Source organism: Mytilus edulis, chromosome 4 (assembly GCF_963676685.1).
Source record: "Mytilus edulis chromosome 4, xbMytEdul2.2, whole genome shotgun sequence".
Lineage (NCBI taxonomy): Eukaryota > Metazoa > Mollusca > Bivalvia > Mytilida > Mytilidae > Mytilus > Mytilus edulis.
This window is the reverse complement of record NC_092347.1, coordinates 24,069,825-24,094,960: the sequence shown is the minus strand read 5'-3', so window position 1 is coordinate 24,094,960 and position 25,136 is coordinate 24,069,825. Positions and strand designations below refer to the sequence as shown.

General features: G+C 31.6%; 1 protein-coding gene across 4 annotated transcripts in view; it reads right to left on the bottom strand.

Annotated features, from left to right (window-relative positions):
* Positions 1 to 5,326: 5,326 nt before the first annotated feature.
* The window catches only part of LOC139519267 (threonine--tRNA ligase 1, cytoplasmic-like), a 31,626-nt gene continuing 11,816 nt past the window's right edge, over positions 5,327 to 25,136 (bottom strand). For 2 of the 4 annotated variants that reach the window (XR_011663548.1, XR_011663549.1), the window contains exons 6-20: positions 21,871 to 21,988; positions 21,027 to 21,091; positions 18,846 to 18,924; positions 17,949 to 18,095; positions 17,104 to 17,202; positions 16,558 to 16,653; positions 15,813 to 15,883; positions 14,226 to 14,388; positions 13,518 to 13,655; positions 9,496 to 9,573; positions 8,999 to 9,099; positions 8,349 to 8,526; positions 7,743 to 7,857; positions 5,738 to 6,863; positions 5,327 to 5,693 (exon numbers count right to left, since the gene is read on the bottom strand). Coding sequence is in view for 2 of the 4 variants with exons in the window: in XM_071311231.1 (XP_071167332.1) it covers positions 6,718 to 6,863; positions 7,743 to 7,857; positions 8,349 to 8,526; positions 8,999 to 9,099; positions 9,496 to 9,573; positions 13,518 to 13,655; positions 14,226 to 14,388; positions 15,813 to 15,883; positions 16,558 to 16,653; positions 17,104 to 17,202; positions 17,949 to 18,095; positions 18,846 to 18,924; positions 21,027 to 21,091; positions 21,871 to 21,988 (1,594 nt within the window). In the remaining 2 variants the exon portion in view is untranslated. Of the gene's footprint in view, positions 6,864 to 7,742; positions 7,858 to 8,348; positions 8,527 to 8,998; positions 9,100 to 9,495; positions 9,574 to 13,517; positions 13,656 to 14,225; positions 14,389 to 15,812; positions 15,884 to 16,557; positions 16,654 to 17,103; positions 17,203 to 17,948; positions 18,096 to 18,845; positions 18,925 to 21,026; positions 21,092 to 21,870; positions 21,989 to 25,136 lie in introns of all 4 variants that reach the window. The other 2 variants (XM_071311231.1, XM_071311230.1) reach the window with 1 other exon arrangement.

Here is a 25,136-nt window from a genome sequence, read left to right as displayed (position 1 = left end):
AAATCTCATCACATATACAGAGATTTATTGTGGAAGTATAAACTCCACAAAAGAAGTTGTATGATTGCTAATGAGACAACTCTTCACAAGAGACCAAATCACACAGAAAATAACAACTATAGGTCATCGTACGGCCTTCGACAATGAGCATTGATCATACCGCATACTCAGCTTTAAATGTCCCCAAAAAGATAAGTGTAAAACAATTCAAACGAGGAAACTAAGTTACGTGTACATCCCAATAATAAAAATACACTAAATAAATATATCTGAGAGTACTCGCAGTTACTGGCAGCTAGTTCAAAGCCAATAGCAACTAATTAAAAAACATGCATCTAAGACTCCTTTTTACAACCTTGAATTGCCATTAATCGGATTATACATTTGATTTTTACATAAACCATCAATTTATCAATAACCTGTCACGATTACGATTAATGCATGCACTACTAGTTATCAGGAAAAGATTAGAAAACTATGCATGTGCCATTATATAGTTTCATTGAAAAAAGTTTATGCACGGAATAAATGGACTTTTTTGAATTGAGTAAACCAACCTAATTCTTTTATCTATCGGAGATTTGATATAGAAGATATCTTCAGAACACAACCTAATTCTTTGTGAATAAAGATAAGCTAAAAATATTGATAGGTCATGGGCCTCCTTTTCGAGATATTTGAGATTTAAAATATGGCGGAAAAAGGCTGACTCGGACTTTTACCTTATATTTGCATTGGTATTATTTGGGTCTTAAAACAAAAGAAAGAAAATCAGGAATCTTTAAAAAAAAATTGGTAAACCTTTCATGAGCTATTAAATCATATATGAACAAATAAATGGGTGTGATGGGGCAAAATATTTTACATTGTATTGTATGGAAAAACACCAAGGAGTCCGAACATTTGACACAAGTTCCAAAACCATACCCAAGTACATCCTTAAGAAATTGGTTTAAACTCCATCAGGAAAAGTGATCTTACTGGATTTCGGCCCTTTGGAGTCATATATCTCTTCCCTGTTTCGGTTCTAATTCATATATGCTTGGCTTTCAAATATTTGGAACTGAAGGTAAATTCCAGTAAAGCGCTTCGGACATGTGAACTTTTAAAATGTAAATTTCTGTATTTTTTTTTAAATTTGTAAAGAACTTAAAGTTTGGAAAGAACATATTGTTCTAAAGTATTAATAAGAAGGTTTAGATAATTTTATCACGGATTAGTGAAAATGAGGATCCTCATTAAAAATAAAGCACCGGATTTAGTTCGCACTTGTCAGCATGTTTAATGTTACCGTGAAATTGTCAAGGTATTAAAAGAGCTTCCAAGTCTTATGAAAATTGATTATTGGCTCCTAAAGATGTCAATCAATTAAGAGGTTATAAATTGCTAGTTTTAAAAGAAATGTACAATGAATAATAGATGAAGATTATTTCAATGATTAAGACGTAAAATAAAAATGCGAAGACGATATAATTTAAGGCTTCGAGTAACTCCCGTGATCACAACAGCTTATGCAAATATAAACTAGAGTACAAGAGTCCTTGGTCGCACTACTGAATTCGTTTTAACACTAAACAGCGTGTACCTTACAACTTAGGGGTTATAAGGTATGTTTTTCCTTAATATCCGCTTTTGTCATTCAATCTTGAAATCAATGTCACGAGTTGAAGAAAAGTTTATTAACATTTTACCATGATGGCAAAACAATAACTAAATAATGTTTTTTAGTCTGGACAAGTTCATTTCATGTAAATTTTAATTAACATGAGTATAGTGTATGTAACTTGTGTGTTTAACTATCCATATCAATGATTGTCTAAAGAATTTTAACAAAAGTGGTATCAACAAATAGTTACTTGTTTATGTATTGATTCCGCCTACAAGAATGTATATAATACATTAGACATCGATGTCGGTTAAACGTTCATTAGAGCTTAATATGTTGTCTTTGTTTGTAGACCTTGTCGACTCTAAATTATAAAATAAAGCTTATTTATTATGCCCCACCTACGATAGTAGAGGGGCATTATGTTTTCTGGTCTGCGCGTCCGTTCGTCCGGCTTAAGGTTAATGTTTTTGGTCAAGGTAGTTTTTGGTGAAGTTCCAAGTCTTTGATACTTCGTACACATGTTCCCTATGATATAATAATTTCTAATTTTAAGACCAAATTAGAATTTTTACCCAAATTTCACGGTCCACTGAACAAAGAAAATGGTTGTGCGAGTGGGGCATCCGTGTACTGTGGACACATTCTTGTTTATTTATTATTATAGATAGCTTTTAATGTAAATATTAAATAAGTAAAGAGATAATCAGTCAGCCAGTCAGACGGAAAGAAGGAATGAAAGAAAGTTAGGAGGGTAAGAGAGTAAGTTACGGTGTAATAAATTTAAATAAGTAATGTTTCACCTAGTTTACCATGTTTACCTCATTATAAATTTTATAGCCTTCCACTAGCATTGGTATTGATTAACACATTATAAACCTTCGGACAGACGGAAGTAGTGCCAGATAAAAACACTGACACAGAAACACAGATAGTGTCGAGATAACATTCATACAATATACTCAAGTAACAACCAGGCCAAGTTTGGCCAATTTGTTCAACTGTTAGATCTCTGAAAATATTTATAATGGATAGTGACAGACAAGTGAGCTTAAGAGGAGCCTGCTTTTTCTCCTTGAATATTCAAACTTGTAATACTTGCATACTAAGACTGTATAAGAAGGTTAAAAGTATGAAAGATAAATTTTCATCTAAACATTATAAAATTACAAGAAAAATGTTTTTTTCAGGTAAATCAAGTCGATATTAGCAGACATATATATACTAATGTATTTATATCTCTGATATTAGATTGTAGGTTGAATTAATTTTTCATGATAAAGTAAAATATTGTTGATTATACATGTGTTCTTATTTATCCCACCTTTATTTTAGACAAGAGTACTGTTTTGTGTGTTTGTTTACCTTCTGTTACATCACTGGTCATAACTTTAAATCAGTGGAGAGTTGATTCAACACTACTGCAGGTTCCCAGGATCACAAATTGTTGTCATAAATAATACTAGAACACACCCGCGAAATCACGGGCATATACAGCTTGTGAACTATTGTAGGATGATTTTTTGTCAAAGATATATGTATGGAGAATTTCATAAAAGGTATGCAAAGCTCTCTCCCTTTTTCCAAAGTCCGATATTTGTTTCCTTTCTGTTAAATTCAATTATTTCTTGTTTCTGGCCTCAGACCACAATTATTCTTCTCCTTTGCTACAATGCTTCTTTTGGTAAAAGTCAAATCAAATTTAAGATTTGCACCGTTTCAAACATGAAATAAATGTAACTGCTTATATATAGACCATTATTAGTCTAATAAAATATGCTTCTAGGACAATCTACAGTTTTTTTTCTTTTGAGAGCCTTATTAAGTGCCAGTCTTTGTAAGAATCAGGCAATTTAGGTAAAAAGCAAAACATGATCAGAAAAAACCCACCAAGATAATCATGCTATTTAATACTAATCATCATCCTGAGTTAAAAATAATTGGTCTTTCGTTTGTGTGTGTCTGGTAATATCAAATAACTTGGTTAGAAAATTGGTTAGAATGATAGCAAATTACAGAGTTATCTCCCCTTATTCGTTAATTTCTAGTGCATTTCAACCAAATTGTATCTTCTATTACCAGATCAGAAAACAGAAATGAATGTTATTTTTGTGCATAACTACATTTTATGAACTGAAATCAATGTCAAATTGGGTGGGTTTTTTTTTGGTCATGTTTTCACCACTGCCTGATTCTTAGGCAGACTGGCACTTAACATGCCAATGGTAGGATATGAATCTTGTATAAATGACCAAGACCGACTAAGGCTAATTTGAGGGGTGGTCGGAGGGGTCCTGATCCCGAAATCCAGGGCTTAAAACCATGAAATCCCGAGATGCAGAATTTAAAGAAATTCATATCCCGAAATCGAAAAATATATTCCCGTATCACGTAAGGATCAATCCCAAAATCTGGAGCTTAAAAACACCCGATCCCGACGCCCCCAAAAAGGTCCTGCCTTCCTGTAATCTCTACCTTTTACTTTCATTTTTGCCAAATCACTATTTTCCCTTTCAACAATAAATTTGTATGCCCTATTTATGGGTATTATGTTTTCTAGTCTGTGCATCCGTGCGTTTGTTAGTTCGGTCGTCCGTCCGTCCGTCTGTCCCGCTTCAGGTTGAAGTTTTTGGTCGAGGTAGTTTTAGATGAAGTTGAGCATGTTTTACTTATTTATGCAAGTGGTATGACCCCTTAAATAGTAAACATTTCAAAGAAAACAGTAGACAGAATCAGGGACTTTCTATACTAACATAGAAAGTCCCTGACAGAATACAGAGAGTCCCTATATATTAAAGTAGTATAATCGTAGTTTACATGTAGATAAACGCGAAAAATAATTGTCCTCTCTAAGGAGGTACAATAGTTGTGATTCTTGTGATCTAAACACCATGATATGCAGAACACTCTGAATGGCTTATTTATTTTTCATTTTTGTTATCTATCATACGATTGGTTGTACTTGTGTCACATGTTTTACTTATTTTAATATATATACAACTGGTATGACCCCTTAAATAGTAAACATTTCAAAGAAAACAGTAGACAGAATACAGAGTCTCTATAGATTAAAGTAGTATAATCGTAGTTTACATGTAGATAAACGCGAAAAATAATTGTCCTCTCTAAGGAGGTATAATATTTGTGGGCCTTGTGATCTAAACACCATGATATGGAGAACGCTCTGATTGGCTTATTTATTTTTCATTTTTGTTATCTATCATATGATTAGTTGTATTTGTGCATATTTCAAACCGGAAGTCTTATCTATGACTAAAAGTCAGTCTGATGACGGAATCATATTCGGACTCCTTTTTTGTCGTTTTTCTCCCAAAATAACTCAATCTTAATAATCGTAAGAATGGATGACAAATACAACTATGCATGTTACCTATAGGACACAGAGGCATGATGATTGATTTATTGAAGAAGGAAGAGAAGCGACACACAAAATGAGGTCTTCTCGTTTAATAGTATAGATAGGTTAACATTAATTAGAATTGAAAACCTCTTAAATCACTCAACATAAAATATCAAAATAACAGGTTCAAAACTTCATGCCACTTAAAAGTGATTGAGCAAGGAAGGTGCAGAGGCCAAATGAACACCAAAAGAGATATATGCAACTTACAACAATCCTATTAAGGAAACAGAGTGGACTAATAACTGTTGAAAGCTCAGGAAAACCAACATATCAGGCAAGGCAAAACTCAATTATTAAAAAGAAATTCAAGAATTTTATTTCATGTCATAATTTAACATACAACAGACATAAAATACAAACATATCAATCATCACTTAATTTTTTTCACCAAGTGACAGAATTTGTACTTTTACTTAAAGGTGCAATTCCGAGGTAACATGAATTAATTATATTGATATACCCATATGCCATATTTTCCCTTCTATTGATAAATTTCTACTTCTCATTCATTTTCTAAATAACCATATTATATTATACTCCAAACAATAACTATTATTTTTTATTTATTTCATTTTAGTTAACAGATGATTTTTTATCTTTTTAATAAACACAAAAATAATGTAAGTGTTGTACTATGTATACCCCTACTGTGCTAAGTATATCCTAGTATGCTATGTATACCCCGTGCTAAGTATATCCTAGTATGCTATGTATACCCTCATTAAGTTAGGTGTTCCCTCACTAGTAAATCAAGGTAGTGTGTCTTACAGATTCCAAAATCACAACTTATAACTTTTGAGCTGGTGATCATATTCAGTCAATTTTTTAAAGTAGTATTGAGAAAATAAGATGAAGAGTCTAATGTTCATTTGAAATTTCGAAAATTTCACCATACCAGCAAACAAGGTTTCAGTGATTTCCAAAGATTTAGGGTAAATCATAATTTCATGTAGCCATGATTTATTTTCCTCCATAACCAACCTTGTATACAAATCATACACCATTCATAAAATCAGATTACAATTAAACTCATTATAAGCTGCACTTTAAAAGTACAGATGAACAAATCATTAAAAAGACAATTAACAAATGTACTTTTAAGTAGCATTACAGACTGTTTGTTTCATTTATTTTCTCCTTGTTTACAAATGAAAGTTGGCAGTCTTTATTCTTTACAATTATTTTCTTTTTCTGCGCATTGTCATTAAATGAAATGTCAACATCTTTGTAGAATTTAAAATAAACTGAATGTGTTGTAAAGAACATAAATTCAAGTTAGAAAAGTGTTATAATCATAAAATTGACTTTATTTTTCTAATGAATAACTGATGTAATAATTTTAGAACTTCAAACAGTCTTTGATGAAAAAAACACAAAAATATTTCATTCTGTTTGTTGTTACAATATATATGCAGCAGATTCTTCAGGACATAATTATTATTCTGTTTGAATGTATTATTTTATTTCTGTGCAATGCTTTAGAAAAGAACATACAATTTGCATAATGACAATTTAACAGAACAAACACATGATTTGACCATGGTATCCAGAAGTGACATTTCTATAAAATACCTCAAGTCTTTTATGCTAGAAGATCTATGTTTGATGATAGGGACTAAATATAGCACAAGTGTCAGACATGCAGACAACTAAAAGCCAGCAATAAATTATCTAAAATGTCAATTGTTTAAAAGTTTTCAGAGTCTAAACATTTAGAGTTTTTGAATTCTGTAAATCGTTCAATAATTTTCTCTATGCTGTGTTCGTCATGTACTTTGTTGTCTCTGGTACGGACATTAGCAGTCTTGTTACCAACTTCCTTCTCTCCAACAACTGAAACACAATTAAAAGGCAATTTATTTTTAAATAATTTACTATGTGTTGGTGTCAATAACTTAAATATATGATTCTATTTCTAACAACTCATGAATTCATGGCATTAAAATGTTATTCTAGGAGGAATAATTCTACCAACTCCAATAATAAAACAGTACTAAACCTCTTACAGTGAAAACTTATTTCACATTTATTTGCAGATGTATTTACCATGAATTTTAGAATGAAAACTCTCCAACAGTAGAATATTTAAGGTCTTTCATGGATGCAAAGTGATATTCAATTCTGTTTGGAATTGCAGTGAATAAGAAAATAAATATTTAAATATATTTAGCATTATTCTCTGATATCCATGTAAATAATTACTGACAATAAGTTTCGTTGTATCTTATATGGAGTATGCAAGACATGTATTTATCTTCTATGTATCATAAATTGTCTTTAAAGAACAATATTACAATAAAATCGAAACAAATAATGTAATAAAATTACAGACAAACCCAATATAAAGTTATACTGTGCTAATTGGGAATTCCTTATTTTCTTATTAAGTATAGAGATGTGGTATACATACCCAATATAAATTTATACTGTGCTAATTGGGAATTCCTTATTTTTGTTTATTATTGCGAACCCAATTATACCTTTCCATAGATTCACCTGATAGTTACCTGTCCATTTAAACTTTTGGCAGTTCTATTGTCCCATTGAACAAATACAACAGGTATTGTTCTCTGTGTAGTTTATACAATGGGACCTTTAAATTTCTTCTAAGAGAAATCGATCACTCATTGATTAATCTACCTGAGCAAAAAGTTTATCTGCTAAATAGATACAATTGGGTTTGCAATAAGTATAGAGATGTGGTATACATACCCAATATAAAGTTATACTGTGCTAATTGGGAATTCCTTATTTTCTTATTAAGTGTAGTGCTATGGTCCACATCAGTATCACAGAGAAATCCAGCATCATGGATCTGCTTCTTTACCTAAAAATACAATACATATATAATATAGTTTTGGACAAATATTGGCAATCTCTTTTTCACATGTTTGTCTTTGGTACAAAGTTGTCCCATTTGTAATCACATCACACCTAATTTCTAAAGATATATCATTTTTCTTGTTAATCTATGTAAATATTATACTTAAAAAATATCATTACATGCTGCCTTGAAACAGTTTTGGATAGTTTGAAGAATTCAGGCATTTAACAAATTAAGAAGAAAGTTTGGCATGGAGAGCTTGCAAAACCATACCTATATGATATATCCGTAAAAACTTGAGCCACATGTTTTCCTGAAAGTCAAATAAATTCTTTACTTTTGTATTATATATTATCTTAAACCACAAAGGTTTATAATAGGACTGCTCAAACTCCACAACTAGTTTTAACCTTTTCTGCGTTGAAGCAACAATCAGGTGCTATACAATGACATATTGTTTAAGTGACAAGCATAGTACTTTTGACATGACTTACCTCTTCTGCATAAGCATCATAGACAGGTGCTACAGGAATAATGACACACTGTCGAGGGGATAACCAGAACGGCCATTTACCACCATAATTTTCTGTCAGAACAGCCACCATTCTCTCTACAGAGCCCAAAATAGCTCGATGAATCATCACAGGTCTCTTTTTCTCATCAGCTTCACCACTATAAATGATACAATATAAATAGAGTTATCAAGAAAAAAGTTGGGAGTTTATTCTTAGCCTGTCTTTTGATTTATTAACCCATCTCTTATATTGTGACTCAGGTTTCCTGTTAAATTTGTAAATGCATAAAAATTTCACTTGTTTCCTGCCTTTTGTTGTTGAATTGCTGTCTTATAAATGTATCTCCTGAATAAGTTAAGTAAAATATAACCTGTTATAGCATATTGATGTGACCTTATGTGTTTTAGTTAAGATTAAATCTGATGGGTAACTGGAAATCTAACTGTATTGTAGCACACTGATGAGACCTAATCGAAGTTACCTATTGTAGTTAAGATTAAATCTGATGAGTAACTGGAAAATTTACTGTCTTGTAGCACACTGATGTGATCTTACCTATTGTAGTTAAGATTAAATCTGATTGGTAACTGGAAAATTAACTGTATTGTAGCACAGAGATGTGATCTTACCTATTGTAGTTAAGATTAAATCTGATTGGTAACTGGAAATCTAACTGTATTGTAGCACACTGATGAGATCTTTTCAAGGCATCCATAATGTGTACATCTATCTGTAATTTAAAATCAACAATTTGTTTAAGTTATCAAGATGTGTGTGATGATATAAATTGGAGAATTTGCCAATGATGGAAGACATTTAATTTATTCACAAATTTAAAAGAATCAGGAAAATTAGACGATTGAAATACTGTGTATACACTGGTTTATTTTTGTTATTTTTTGGTTGCTGTCTCATTTCCCTATACCACACATCACCTTTAAATCTATTCATGTTTATCTACAAACTTCAGACACTTCCTGCAAAGATTAAATCATTAAAACACAAAATTAATAACAGATTAATGGTCAGACAGACCTTCAAAACTTTATGTTTAAATGAAACATTCCTATGAAAAAGAAATCAACACCTTCAGATCAAAGAATCTTAATTACAAATATACACTTACCTTAGGGCCATAGAAAGCACCATCTCCTGGATTCAGGGTCCATTTCAAACCAGATGCATCTAGACATTCTGTCAATGCCTGTTCAACAATTAAAATTCAGATCAAGCATTAAACATGCTTTGCAATTTTCCTAGAGTGATTAATTTGTAGTTGAACATAAAAATATCAACAATCAAAGAGCTCAAAGCTCTGAAGAAAAATGACGCCACTGTCTCTAATATTGGGATAGTTTTTATGCAAGTCTTGATTTTCACATACCGTAATTTATTTAACAATGCAACATGTCTCGTAAGCATATAATTGATATTCGTATATGTGTGTGTGTGAAGTGAAGGTGCCAACTGGCTGGGTTTTTTTTTAAGACAAATGAATAGGTCAAGACTACCTGAATTGTACAAATAAATACCGTAGAAAGGCTTCTATATTTCTCACTGGTACATAGGCTGAATCCGGGTCCGTTCGCGCCCATTCACGTTTGCGCCAACTCATGTTCGCCCCCTTTCACTTTCACACCCTACATGTTCGTAACTAATCTTAATTGGTTTTGTGTTTAATAACTCTGTAAGCAAGTGTTTTCTTATAAGTATAATTGTTGTCATTGTCTCAAAATAAAGTGAGACAGCATTTTTTTTTTGTGTTGAATAAATCTTAATCATGTTTTGGATAGCGTATTGTTAAAGATAATAATAATCCTTTCTAAATAAAGTGGTATTTTGTCAACGTTTTATTTAGCGTTGAATAACTCTTAATCATGTTTTGGTCAGTGTATTGCTATACTTTGTTTCATTGACCTCTTTCATAATGAAGTGAGATTCTGACTAATTTTTTTTCTGTGTGTTTAATTTTATCATGTTTTGGTTATAATAGTGGATTGCTATATTTTGGTTCCTATATTTTATTGTTTCAGATCAAAGGGCTTAAAAACAATTATCTTTTGTGTTTTCCTTTAAAATCTTCAATGTTTTACTCATACCAAGCTATAAATACATTCAGTATTTACACCAAAGCAATTTAAAACAACAATCATGATTTTCCAATTATTCAACTTGAATTTGAATTAAAATTGGGCGCGAATGAGTAGAGTGCGAACGGACCTTGGGTGTGAACGTGCGAGGTGCGAAAGTGTATTGGGCGCAAACAGACCTGATACCACATAGTCTGAACCCCCTTCTCCCACAAAATATGAAGTAAATTAAAAACAAATTGTTCAGAGAACAATTGAAGTCTTTCCACTAGAAAAGATCTATTTTTATATTGAAATATGAAAAATCAGTTTAAAATGTTAGTTTCTTATGGCTTTATGACGTCCTATTAACCTATGACCTTGACCTCAATTTGAAGGTCACAAACCATGGACCTTGAATCAAAATATCCTAGGTCTTTAATATGTTTGGTTAATGAGTACTACCACTTGACGCGTAATTTTAAATGTAAGATGGACAAAAACTCCCTTTTATTGTATGCGCAGCCTTTCAACCAAAATATACAAGTAAGGACATGTAAAATTATTTGTCAAAATGTCATACGGTATTTGAAAAGAAGTGAAAATAAGCCAAAATCAAAATTTATAATATGACCTTGACCTTTGACATTGACCTCATTTTCATTTTAAGTACCAATGACCTCATGAAGACCCTAGGTCTCTATCAGTTATGGTTTACCAGTTGAAAATGCATATCGCTTGAATCAAATGAAAAAGGGGGAATAACTCTCATATGGAGTCCCCATAGAGCTATGGTTCAAACGAATATTCTTATCCTTAATATGTAACGAGCAATTTGGTAAAATAAAATCTTTTACGGTTACGAAGGAGAGGTGGCCACAAGAAAAACAGTGTTTGGGGAGATAACTCTTACAACGTAATGTATTTTGTTATAATTACATTTGATATATGTTTCATTATAATACTTTATTCTGATTGGCTAACTGCACATCACATGTTATTCCTCAAGCAATTGCATCACTCAATAAAACTTTTCATTCATGATAACACGTGGTCCCACAATAAAGTGCACAGATGAATTGAATAAAAAAGTTATAAAATTCGTGTTTTCATGATCCTAGCTAAAAAAAGTAATTATAAGTATTGAATGTTTCTTTTTGTAACCTCATAGGGTTGCAAAAGCATTGACCGTTTGCACATTTTTAGAATGAAGCGCTTATGCGCTTCATACAAAAAGTACTTCGGTCAACGCTTTTACACCTCAATGAATTTACAAAAAAAAAGCATTCAATACTTAAATGCAGTTGTAAATTTTTAAAGCAAAAAGAGTTAATACTAACTTTCACTTTTTTGGATGTTCGAATTCATGTACATTTTGTATGTATTTATTTTTCTCAACTACATGAATTTTTTGGTGTATTTTTAATGATATATATGAGTAGTCAAAATAATTATTACGTCTGGCAAGGCTTTTTAAATTTTATTCTGGGACACCTTCCTATGACCACAAGGCTATGTTAATTTTTTTCTGGGACGCCTTCTTAGGAAGCCTTCCTACGAACGTCTTAGGAAGGCGTCCCAGAAAAAAATAAAATAGCCTTGTCAGACGTCATTATTATTTGGACTAATACATGAGATATTGGATATTTTTATGCATTATTTAACCAGTTGAGTCTTTTACAGGATTGTTTGTTTAATGCTGTTTAAACATTACTGAAAAAAAAAAAACCTTAAATTTGCTAATTATTTGGCATGAAAGTTTGATTTATTGAAAGGGACTCATAGTTTTCCATTTAATTTTAATAATTGTCTAATGGTTAAAACAATAGCTTCGTTGTTTACTTTTATACACAACAACATATTCACTTTGGTTTCGTTGTTTACCTAATATTCACTATGTACTTGGTAACAGTTATTAATTAATTGAATAGAAAATATTATAATAAATATTATTGGAAGCCGAATTGACGTCAAATAGGTGCCGATTTGACTAGATGCCAATTTAACCAGGTGCCGACTTGACTTGTACGTTTCAATTCCTCTGCGATCGTTTGCGGTATTTTCTTGAGAAAACCTATTTTCCATCATCAAAGAGAAGAAGAAACTGCTTGAAATGATTCCCGAACGCTTCGTGATTGTTAAAATAAGTTTAATTCACTCAAAAAACAATTTTAAAACTTGCGATGTTTTAATTCTGTATTCTGTTTAAACAGGAAGTTTCAAAAGCACGTGTAAAAGAAGAAATTAACCGGTGAGAGTGGAAATCCGTACATAACATATATCACTATAGTACGACTTTTAAAGCAAAACAGTTTCATCCTTTTGTAAAACAGTCTTTAATATACCTATCACATTAATGTTTGAAGGGTCTTAAGCTTATTCAAACCATATAAGTCGGTATGAAACACCAAAACGGAATGATAATAACCGATTACGTTTTGTAGTTTACAAAATTCTGGACTGGTTCCTGTCAAACTACAACACTTTGTTCGACTGTAGTGGAATACAAACAGAAACCAGTTAGTTTGTAAACTGGTTCCTGGCTGATTACTACACAATGCTCATGCATAATGATAAGGAACACAAGCACATTCCAGTTTGTATTGAAATTAGTAAATACGAAACCAAGCGCGGTAGGCAGAGAAATCAGGTCGGCAGTTATGGAACAATGACTGCGTCATTTTCCAACAAAAATCCTTGTTGTAAGGTATCAGTCACCCAATTGTATTTGTATTTCAGTGACTTTACGTTTGGAGAATGTATTATGGTATTTCAGTAAATAAATCTTTTGAAGGGATGTCCAAATTTATCATTGGTTCCAAAGCTTACATAAAATGGTGTTGCCGGAATGTTGATTCACAAAAGTTGAAATGATCTCTTATGTCATAAAGTTTTATTGTAAACCAACTGTCATTGTTCATTACTTGATGTCTGTATATGACATGCATCAGTTTTAATGTGTTGGTAACTATAGTAGTTACAAATACACGCATTATTATATACATCATTCTTTAGAATATTTTTGTAGTTGTTTTTCTGTAACCCCACATTTCTATTCACCATGAATGGTTTTGCCTACCTTTTCAGCATCATTCCAGACTTCTATTTCCCCTAAGTATTTCTCTGGTCTGGTAGATAATTGTAACTCAAAAGAAAAGCCAAAAGTATCATATACAGTCTTCATAAAGTCTAAACAGCCAGCCATTTCTTCTTTTATCTACAAATAAAACAGAACAAATATTGTCACTTCAGCATTCAATAGAAATTAACATTTTCCTCAAAACAAACTGACAAATTACCTTTCTTACAAAATTACCTGCAGTTTTTTTTTATTCAACATACTGTTTATGATACAATGAACAAGAATCTGTTCTTAGTACACGGATGGCCCTTCCACACTATTTAGTGGACTGTGAAATTGGGGTCAACACTCTAATTTGGTATTGAAATTTAAATATCATATTATACAGAACATGTGTACTAATTTTCACATTGATTATATACTTAAACATCAAAAAAATCAACCGACCAAAAACTTTAACCTGTAGTGGGACAGACGGACTAATGAACCGAAAGAAAAACAGAATGTCCCTTAGTAGGGCACAACAAAGATAAATAACTTGTGACCCCCCTGCTTCCTTCAGGACAACAGCCCCTGATATATAACATTTAATCCTTCTCTTATACAAGTGGGCTGGCTTTTTTCCCCTGCTCCAATTTAACACTTATTTCACACATTTTATTTCCTTTTTTTTTTTTACACCAAAAAAATTAAATAACTGCTCACCTGATCTTCTCTACAAAATATATGAGCATCATCTTGTTGGAAACGTCTGACTCGGGTCAGACCACTTAATGCTCCAGATAACTCATTTCTGTGTAATACACCAAAATCTGCCATCCTTATAGGTAACTCTCGCCATGACCTAGGTCTGTGATCAAACATCAGGCTGTAAAGGTAAATATGGGTTGAAATAAGTATATACGACAATTAAAGAACATTAGTGGGCGAGCTCACATACCCCCACCTCCCCACATTGTCATTGGAGAAATAAAGTGTAAGAAAATAAAATTGAATCATAATTTCCTGTCAATATGCACATCTACAAAGTATGTCCTTATTATCTACAAAGTTTTATGAAATTCTGTTGTGTGGTTTCAGAGAAGTTGCTATGACAAACTGTTGCAGTAGTACATTAAAGCAAATAAGTTCAAAGGGGCGTAACTCCTAAAAAAAAAAAAAATTGAATCGTAATTTCCTGTGGATATGCACAACTACATAGTATATCCCTATTAGGCCAAATAAAAATATATGTGTGGTTCCAGTTACATACTTTTAAAAAATAGGGTCGGTAGGTCGGCAATTTTTTTTTTTTTGAATGTCAAAATCCGGGAAAAAAATCGTGTTTACCGAAATTATTTCCGGTATTATACACGCCCCAACCGGAAGTCCGCCATTTTTACATGTGTTTGGTTGTAAAATAAACAGTCATGATATGTTTTTAGTTAATTTTGTTGCATTCTGTTGAATTGCTGCATTTAAGCCATAACAGATACTTGTGATAGAAATTCAGATGACAGAAATCTATGAATTTAATTATTTTAATTTACAATCCTCAAAATTTGATCGTTTGAAAATTTATTTTTCAGAAATGAAAAAAAAAGTTCTAGGGTCGGTTTTTTTTAACTAGGGTTGGTCGGGTTACTCCTGGAACCACACATATATTTTTATTTGGCCTTATCTAAAAAGGTTTCATGAAATTCTGTTGTTTAGTATGAGAGGAGTTGTGATGACAAGAAACATGACTGACGGACAGACAGACAGACAGGTTAAAAACATTTTACACTCCGAAACTTTGTTGCATGGGGTATAAAAATCTACAAATCTAAATTATTTCAATTTTGCAATGCAAAAGTCAATGAAAGATAACAATGAAATAAATCTGACTACTTTTATTAAGTTGTATGTGGTTTAACTTCACTTTTTATAAATAGTACTGTCTGTACATGTTATTGATGGAGGAAAATTAGGTGTTACGTGTAAACCAATACCAAGCAGCTGACAAATATACCAGCATAAAACTGGCAAGTGTCCTTCTTGAACATCTTGGTATGAAGCATAGAAAAATAATAGTGAAACATATTCCAACAAGCAAACAAATTCAAGTAAGTTAATAAAGTATAAAATTTCTCAAATTTTTAGACTTAATTTATAATATATTTATGACTGTCAGGTAAAAAATATGACTTTATATGCTGATTTCTTACTTTATTTTCTGATATTTTTCTAATATAACCATAATTTTCCATTTACAGGTATTTAGTTTCAATAACAATCAAGTATTCATTCCTGCTTATTACTATTTAAACCTACCAATGTCCAGGACAATTCATTGGTTTCAATGCAAACGTTTCTTTATCTACTTCAAATTTAAATATATTATCCTGAAATAGAGTAAGTCAGAATAAACTAATATCCAAGACAATTTTGTAGCATGTTTTATCTACTTTATGATAAAACTTACATGTTTCTCATTTCTCCTTTTTATAGAGATTAGACAATTGGTTGTCCCGTTTAATTGATTTTACACTAGTAATTATGGGGCCCTTTATTGCTTACTGCTAGGTGTAAGCCAAGGCTCCATGTTGAAGGCTGTACTTTGACCTATAATTGTTTACTTCTACAAATTGTGACTTGGATGGAGAGTTGTCCCATTGGCACTCCTACCACATCTTCATATATCTATTTAGTATCTTCTTAGCTGGGAAATTTTGGCAACAATAATTTAAGAAGAGGAATGGTGAGATTTTTTCCAATTTTTTTCCAAATATTGTAATTTAAAACCATCTATGGTAGTTTTATCAAGTCTTTCTGTAATACCTCTTGGCTATCTGTCCTTAAATACAGGTTTTGTCTTAGTATATTTTCAAATCACAAAGTTATAGCTTATTTAATATGACTTAACAAAATTTTGTTGTAAACTTTCACTTGAACATAATACAGGATGGACAGACAAAAGCAAAAATAGAAAATATAATGCCTCTCCCTTCTCCTATGTACTGTGTAGCATTATTATTATACCTAAAATAAAATATACAAGACTGTATTTCAGACTTACATCATAATGTTGCCAGTGGCCTGATTGTTGCCATAGTTTACTGTTGTATATATTAGGGGAGACAACTTCAGTAAATCCTCTTTTTCTGTATTCACTCTGAAAAATTATTGGCATTTATGTTATTTAGTTAAATTTTTTTTATTAAAATGATGAAGGCTGTATACATAAACTTTTTTTAAATGTTATCAAAGACTTTTTTTTTCTTCATATTATCTAATTCAATATGCCTTAGTATGACATTCTTGCATATGAAGAAGACATATCACTTAAATATTACTGTTGCTTTTGTCTGGTGTCATTAAGAAATCTTTTTGTACAAAAGTTTAACTGCATCTTTGCAAACCAAGTAGTCCAACATGCTTGTTCTTTTTATTTAAGGACATTAAGTTGTTCACATGAAAAATGATGAAAATCCTTCCTTCAAACAATCTATGGGCTCTGTTTGGAAACATATAAAACTTAGATTATGAAATACAATAAATCTCTAAGAAAACCAGCATTACAAAAGCATATTAACAATCTTAAACTAATCATACATGATCTTACTTTTATATAGTCAATCAATGTATTGCAGATATGAGCTCCTTTAGGTAAGAAGAAACAACTCCCAGGACTCCATTCATGGAAGAAAAACAATTCTTGTTCCTAAAACAGAAATATAATTACATTTTAATCATATATCATATGTCTATGAAAATATCTATGAATAAAATCCCATATATTTAAATTTTGAAAAGTTCATGCCATAAAGCAATACTGCCTCTGTGGTCTGGTACATGTCATATGTATAAACCTCCAGTAAAGAAAGTCATTGTGTTCCTCTGAAAGAATTTGGTATTCAGCAACAGCAGCAAAGACAGGTCACCTCACACTTAAAATAACGTGTCCGGGTAGAGTGACATGTTGTCCTAGACACATTGAAAAACTGATCAATCATTTTCCTAAAAAAATTGCTTCTCCACATATTCTTTCAATGTATAAGATGGCCCATGTTTGGTTTTGCATACATTACTGATGATTTTGCTATTCAAGTGTTGTCAATACTTATTAATACTACAATATATACTATTGCACTTATACTTCAGAAATATAAATGAGACTTCTTCCAATTCCTGCACATCTAATGCCTACAGTAAGGATGCAATGTCAATTTCTTCAATCTTTTTATTGCTGGTTTGTTTGCTTATATTATTTAAATTGAAATCTCTCTAGTCCTTCCAAACTTTGATATAGGAAATGTATAAAATACAATATGTTTTACTCATCAGAATGCTCAACTCTTTACACATATCCATAAAGGAAGACCAGTAAATGTAAATCAGCATTCAGTGCATACCTATTGTACAAAGAAATAAACATGAAATATTTGATACGATTCTATCAAGTTGTACCTTTCCCAATTTTCTGTGATCTCTTTTGGCAGCCTCTTCCTGTATATGTTTCCATTCTTTCATCTGTCTGGTATCGGGGAAAGATATACCATAAATTCTCTGTAGAGATTCAGCATCAGCCTTCCCTTCCCAGAACGTGGCAGAATTCTGTAATATAGATTAATATTAAATATCAGCCTTCCCTTCAGCTAGAAAGAGACAGAATCATATACAACTGATGCAATTCAACAAAAAAGGCATAAATTCCCAGGGATAGTTAGTGTAGAATGCAGAGATGTATTGGAGGAAGCAGATTAACACTCACTTCCAAACAATCCAGGGAAGAAATTCATTAAAAAGAGCTCCTTTACAACAGAATAAATCTTCTTTGTTTCTTTAGTTTAACGGTTAAGGGTTTAAAATTTGATACTTATCACTGTTCTAAAATGTAAAATTTAATTCTTCTTTGCTTTCTTAATAGTACAATGAAGCCCGACAACACCAGCAAATTCAGTTTAATTCAGTGCCTATAAATTAAAAATATATTATGTTGTTATTGAGAGCATTTACGTTTTACTAAGGGATCTGTAACAAGAGAAGTATGTGTATGAATTGAATAAATATACTTTTTATACTGTAAATTCAGAAATTATTACATGCTTTTATTATTGCAATTTTGTCATTTTAGATTAAAATGCGATTTGGTCATTTTAGACTAAAATGCGATTTCAATTTTTGAGATATAGAGAAAAATCGTATTAAAGTCATATAAAAACTTTCAAAATGTGAGTTTAAATTATTGCTATTATAACCCTGTCACAATCTTCGCAATAATAAAAACATCACAATAATTTCTGAATTTAAAGAACTTAAATCTGTAAATATTTTGGAAAAATATGCTATTATGTATGTACTAACCTTAGTGACAGTAAAAGCTTTGACTTTACCAGTATGTCGAACATGTGGGCCTCTACATAAATCTATCAATGGTCCACATCTATAGAAAATCGAATAGGGTTAACTGTGTATACTATATAAACATATACATAATTATGTATAACAAATCTTTAAAAGTCCTTTTTCATTGCAAAGAAAAACATAGTCATGTAACTTATCAAATACAATATTATATATTGGTACAAGCTACTTTAATATCAAAAAGCAAAACACTTTTTCCATTTATTTGTGTTTCTCAAACCATCAAAATTTTCTCAGAATTTTTAACTTGCATTATTTCCCTTTTCTCATATTTTTTTTTTGGCAAATAGTAGCAGTCCACACATTAAACCTTTTTTTTAGTAACATCTGATGGTAGCAGGTATACACAATTCAAAAATGTTTTACATGTAGGCTATTTGATAAAATGAGTTTTATTCATAATTGCAAGGAATATCTATTTTGGGCACTGCACTTTAAAGATAAAAGTATTTATATCTGTTCATGTTGTTCATCTTTAATTAACATGCTGTTTTAACAATGGTTTAACCATATAAAGTTCTCATAATGTATATATGAATGAACTGTCAAAACTACTATTCAGTAAATTAACAAAATGCATGGTTTAATATCTTTATATACTGTAAATTCAGAAATTATTGCGACATTTTTATTGCAAAAAAATGCGACAGGGTTATAATTACAAAACTTAAAACTCGCATTTTGAAAATTTTATAAATGAATTGAACAGGATTTTTCTTAATATCACAAAAATAAAATACGCATTTGTGTCTAAAATGATGAAATCGCAAAAATTAATGCAGCCAATAACTTGTGAATTTACAGTATCCTGTATCAGGCTGGACTATGTGTTGTATGTACAATAATTTGTGAATTTACAGTATCCTGTATCAGGCTGGACTATGTGTTGTATGTACAATAATTTGTGAATTTACAGTATCCTGTATCAGGCTGGACTATGTGTTGTATGTACAATAATTTCTGACTTTACAGTATCCTGGATCAGGCTGGACTATGTGTTGTATGTACAATAATTTCTGAATTTACAGTATCCTGGATCAGGCTGGACTATGTGTTGTATGTACAATAATTTCTGAATTTACAGTATCCTGGATCAGGCTGGACTATGTGTTGTATGTACAATAATTTGTGAATTTACAGTATCCTGGATCAGGCTGGACTATGTGTTGTATGTACAATAATTTGTGAATTTACAGTATCCTGGATCAGGCTGGACTATGTGTTGTATGTACAATAATTTGTGAATTTACAGTATCCTGGATCAGGCTGGACTATGTGTTGTATGTACAATAATTTCTGAATTTACAGTATCCTGGATCAGGCTGGACTATGTGTTGTATGTACAATAATTTCTGAATTTACAGTATCCTGGATCAGGCTGGACTATGTGTTGTATGTACAATAATTTCTGAATTTACAGTATCCTGGATCAGGCTGGACTATGTGTTGTATGTACAATAATTTGTGAATTTACAGTATCCTGTATCAGGCTGGACTATGTGTTGTATGTACAATAATTTGTGAATTTACAGTATCCTGGATCAGGCTGGACTATGTGTTGTATGTACAATAATTTGTGAATTTACAGTATCCTGTATCAGGCTGGACTATGTGTTGTATGTACAATAATTTCTGACTTTACAGTATCCTGGATCAGGCTGGACTATGTGTTGTATGTACAATAATTTCTGAATTTACAGTATCCTGTATCAGGCTGGACTATGTGTTGTATGTACAATAATTTCTGAATTTACAGTATCCTGGATCAGGCTGGACTATGTGTTGTATGTACAATAATTTCTGAATTTACAGTATCCTGTATCAGGCTGGACTATGTGTTGTATGTACAATAATTTCTGAATTTACAGTATCCTGGATCAGGCTGGACTATGTGTTGTATGTACAATAATTTCTGAATTTACAGTATCCTGTATCAGGCTGGACTATGTGTTGTATGTACATCTATTTTTAAAGTAGTTTGGTGTGTTGGTTTGATGTTGTCTGTTGTACTGTTAAAATAGTAAGTGTGTAGTGATTTTGTTTTAAGAATTTATGCACCATAACCTCTATTTTCCATTCTGATAAATAGTGTGTATAACAGTATTAAACCTACAAACATACCTATAGACAGTGGTGGTTGGAGTGGTTACTTTCTCATTTATAATCCTTTGTTTAAACTTATTATACTGTAATTAGAAAGAAAACTTGATATATCATATAGCAGGTTACTATAAACTGCAAGCAAATTCAAATACAATCATTGTTCTTCTATTTGTATATTTCACAATTAGTTTAGCTAAAATCTATTGGAATAAAGGAGGACAAATGGTTGCGAGTGGTTTTCTTTTTTTCAGCATTGAATTTTTACGTATAGTGCTAAAGATTATGTCTTGCTGTACTGTTTATAACTTTGCTGTATAAAGTCTATTCTGAATTGCAGACTTTGTATGAGGTTTACATACACCTTTGGGTTGATATATCCAGAACTGACCTCATACAACAAATATAATAGTTTGATATCTTATGATAAAGTTGAAATTCAGTGCCATATTTATGCCAAAAGTGAACCTTTATTCAAAATATTTGATGACTCAGGTCTAAAGTTAACTATATTGTAAATGTTCACCTCTTTCACAAGTTTTTGATGATGTTTGTTGCTGTACTATTTATACATACCATACCTCTCCCTGTATTCATAGACTGTACAATATGACAATTTTGGCCTTTATTTTTTAATTCAAAGGGCCTTAAAAGCAGCCTTATCATTCTTTCTCCTATAGCAATTCATATTTTGTAGTAACACTAATCTTTCTGGATATAAAAAAGAACATTTTTGTATTTGAAGCCTTATCTTTGTTTCTATTTGAAATATGGTTTACCAATCTATTGGAAGGAGCCTGACATATACATGTATAAGATATTCTTATGAAAACATTTTACATAAACCAAATTTAGACAATCTTACTTCAAACATTTTAAGTAGATCTTCTTTCTTCATTTCTAATCTTTCAAATGGTTGTTTTTCTTTGACAATACCCTTGACAGCAGTTTCTATTGCTGGGTAATCATGGCCAGATACTTGTCTACAAAAATAAAACATATCATATTTTTGAACTGTTCTAATTCTAATTCCTCCTAATTATGTTCTCAGGAATCAGCAATTGAATGTCATGCACACTTAAATATAAATTTAATTTTGATATTTAGAAGGTAGATGGTAGTTAAACAAAACCCTCAACGATAAGCATTTTAAATGATAACTTAAATGTCTGTGTTATAATAAAAACCTCCATCAATAGGAGGACCACAATATAGACAACCAAAATCAACAGTTGGGCCATAACAAGAATGCAAGACTTGTTGTGCTAAGCATACCCAACTTATAATTCAAAGTAACGGAAAACAAGAAGATCTGAAAAGGTGCACACACAACTCTATCACTTTTTATCTGCTGACCATATATGCAGTAATTCTTGTTAGAAGGTTCTGAGAAAAAGAAAAAAGTTACAAATAGAATTTGTTGTACCAAAGATAGAGGATTAATTAGCAACAAAAAATACAGCTTTTTAAGCAGTTGCTTAACCCTGAAAATGAGATAAAGGACAATGGAAACATAACAGAAGGAAACTTCAAAACACAAGTGAAACTGCGAGCTACTGCTCACTGATGATACCCCCGCCGCAAGTGGGTAATATAAATAGTGTAAAAATATGCAAGTGTACGGTAAACAGGAAGTTGTCGAGTGATGAATCTGAAAACGCATCACACTGTTAAGCTGACTTATATAAATCCTGAAACCAAATTTCAGAAATCCTTGTATTGTAGTTCCTGAGAAAAGTGTGACGAAAATGTTCAACTTGGCTATCATGTGTAAAATCATATAAGTGTTCGGTAAACAGGAAGTTGTCAAGTGATCAATCTGAAAATGTATCACACGGTATAGCTGACTTAGATAAACCCTGAAACCAAATTTCAGAAATCCTTGTATTGTAGTTCCTGAGAAAAATGCGACGAAAAAATAAATATTGTAAAAATATGCAAGTGTTCGGTAAACAGGAAGTTGTTGAGTGATGAATCTGAAAACCCATCACATGGTATAGCTAACTTATATGAATCCTGAAACCAAATTTCAGAAATCCTTGTATTGTAGTTTCTGAGAAAAGTGTGACGAAAATGTTCAACTTGGCTATCATGTGTAAAATCATACAAGTGTTCGGTAAACAGGAAGTTGTCAAGTGATCAATCTGAAAACGTATCACACGGTATAGCTGACTTAGATAAACCCTGAAACCAAATTTCAGAAATCCTTGTATTGTAGTTCCTGAGAAAAATGCGACGAAAAAATAAATAGTGTAAAAATATGCAAGTGTTCGGTAAACAGGAAGTTGTCAAGTGATCAATCTGAAAATGTATCACACGGTATAGCTGACTTAGATAAACCCTGAAACCAAATTTCAGAAATCCTTGTATTGTAGTTCCTGAGAAAAATGCGACGAAAAAATAAATATTGTAAAAATATGCAAGTGTTCGGTAAACAGGAAGTTGTTGAGTGATGAATCTGAAAACCCATCACATGGTATAGCTAACTTATATGAATCCTGAAACCAAATTTCAGAAATCCTTGTATTGTAGTTTCTGAGAAAAGTGTGACGAAAATGTTCAACTTGGCTATCATGTGTAAAATCATACAAGTGTTCGGTAAACAGGAAGTTGTCAAGTGATCAATCTGAAAACGTATCACACGGTATAGCTGACTTAGATAAACCCTGAAACCAAATTTCAGAAATCCTTGTATTGTAGTTCCTGAGAAAAATGCGACGAAAAAATAAATAGTGTAAAAATATGCAAGTGTTCGGTAAACAGGAAGTTGTCGAGTGATGAATATGAAAACGCATCACACGGTATAGCTGACTTAGATCAACCCTGAAACCAAATTTCAGAAATCCTTGAATTGTAATTCCTGAGAAAAATGCAACGAAAAATATTCATGGGACGGACTGACTGACGGACGGACTGACGGACAGACAGAGGTAAAACAGTATACCGTAGATACTCGCTTATAAGTCGGAAGTTTGGGAGTAAAATTCAGAATCCAGAGAGGGGTACCGACTTATAAGCGAGATCCCGAGACCTGAGGAAAAATCCAAGCTTGAGAAAAGTGGTCAGGAGTGAATTTCCTGGTCAAAACTACGTTGGTGATTGCCAAACCTACATAAATCCTTGAATACAAAGTTTATGTTGAAAATAAATGACTACAATACTGTCTTTGTGTTTTATTTGTTCTTTGTTAACTTTTTTTCTGTCAATTTGTGTTGAATTTCCGACTGTTTCCGGTTTGTGTATTGATTTTCATGGTTAAATGGTTTGTGCATAAACCCAAAAGAAAGAGCCAAGAACCAAAAATGAAAACGAGATAACAATGTACCAACTATGTAAAAGGATGTATTCAGCGGAGTTATTGTGTCATTATTGTGATATCATGATATCAATTTAATACTTATAAATCATACAATAATCAAAAATAATTTTAAGATTCATTCCCAAGATCAAAATATTATTCATTAAAATGTCTGAGGTAAACAAAAAGATTACAAATTTGATTGGCAAGCCAATATAATCCATTGATAACCCCTAATTAAGAGACAATGAGTTGTATTCACTAAAGGTGTGAAAAATATCTGTGATAGGTGAACAGATGACACTAATGAGATGGAAGTTATTTTAATATAAAGTTGATTAGCTTCACTTATTTTTTTAATCCTTTGGCTTTAATCATCACAATATAATAAGAATTATGAAGTGTACATTCTCTTTTAACACTGAGTTATGTGTGCTGTGAAAAATATTGATTGACTTTAAATTTGTTCAGGTTCATATTGGTTTATGTTCGCTTTTCTCAAACAATAGGTTGTTAGTCATACCCTACAAAATCATTGATGCATTACGTAAACAACACATAGCTAATCTGTAATCAAATAGTGAACAAAACAACAGGAATAAATACATCTTTATTATTAACAGCTATATAAATTATCATAATCAACATCAACTAAATTCAAACCAAACAAACATTCATGCAGAAAATAAATATAATTCCTGGATTTGCATTGGTTTTACCGGCGTTCAGTAACTGTCAGCTGCCAAAAAAATGTCCAAATTTTGTCCGACTTATACGAGGGTCAAGACTAAATCCTCAGAATTTGAAGCTGAAAAGGGCATCCGACTTATAGT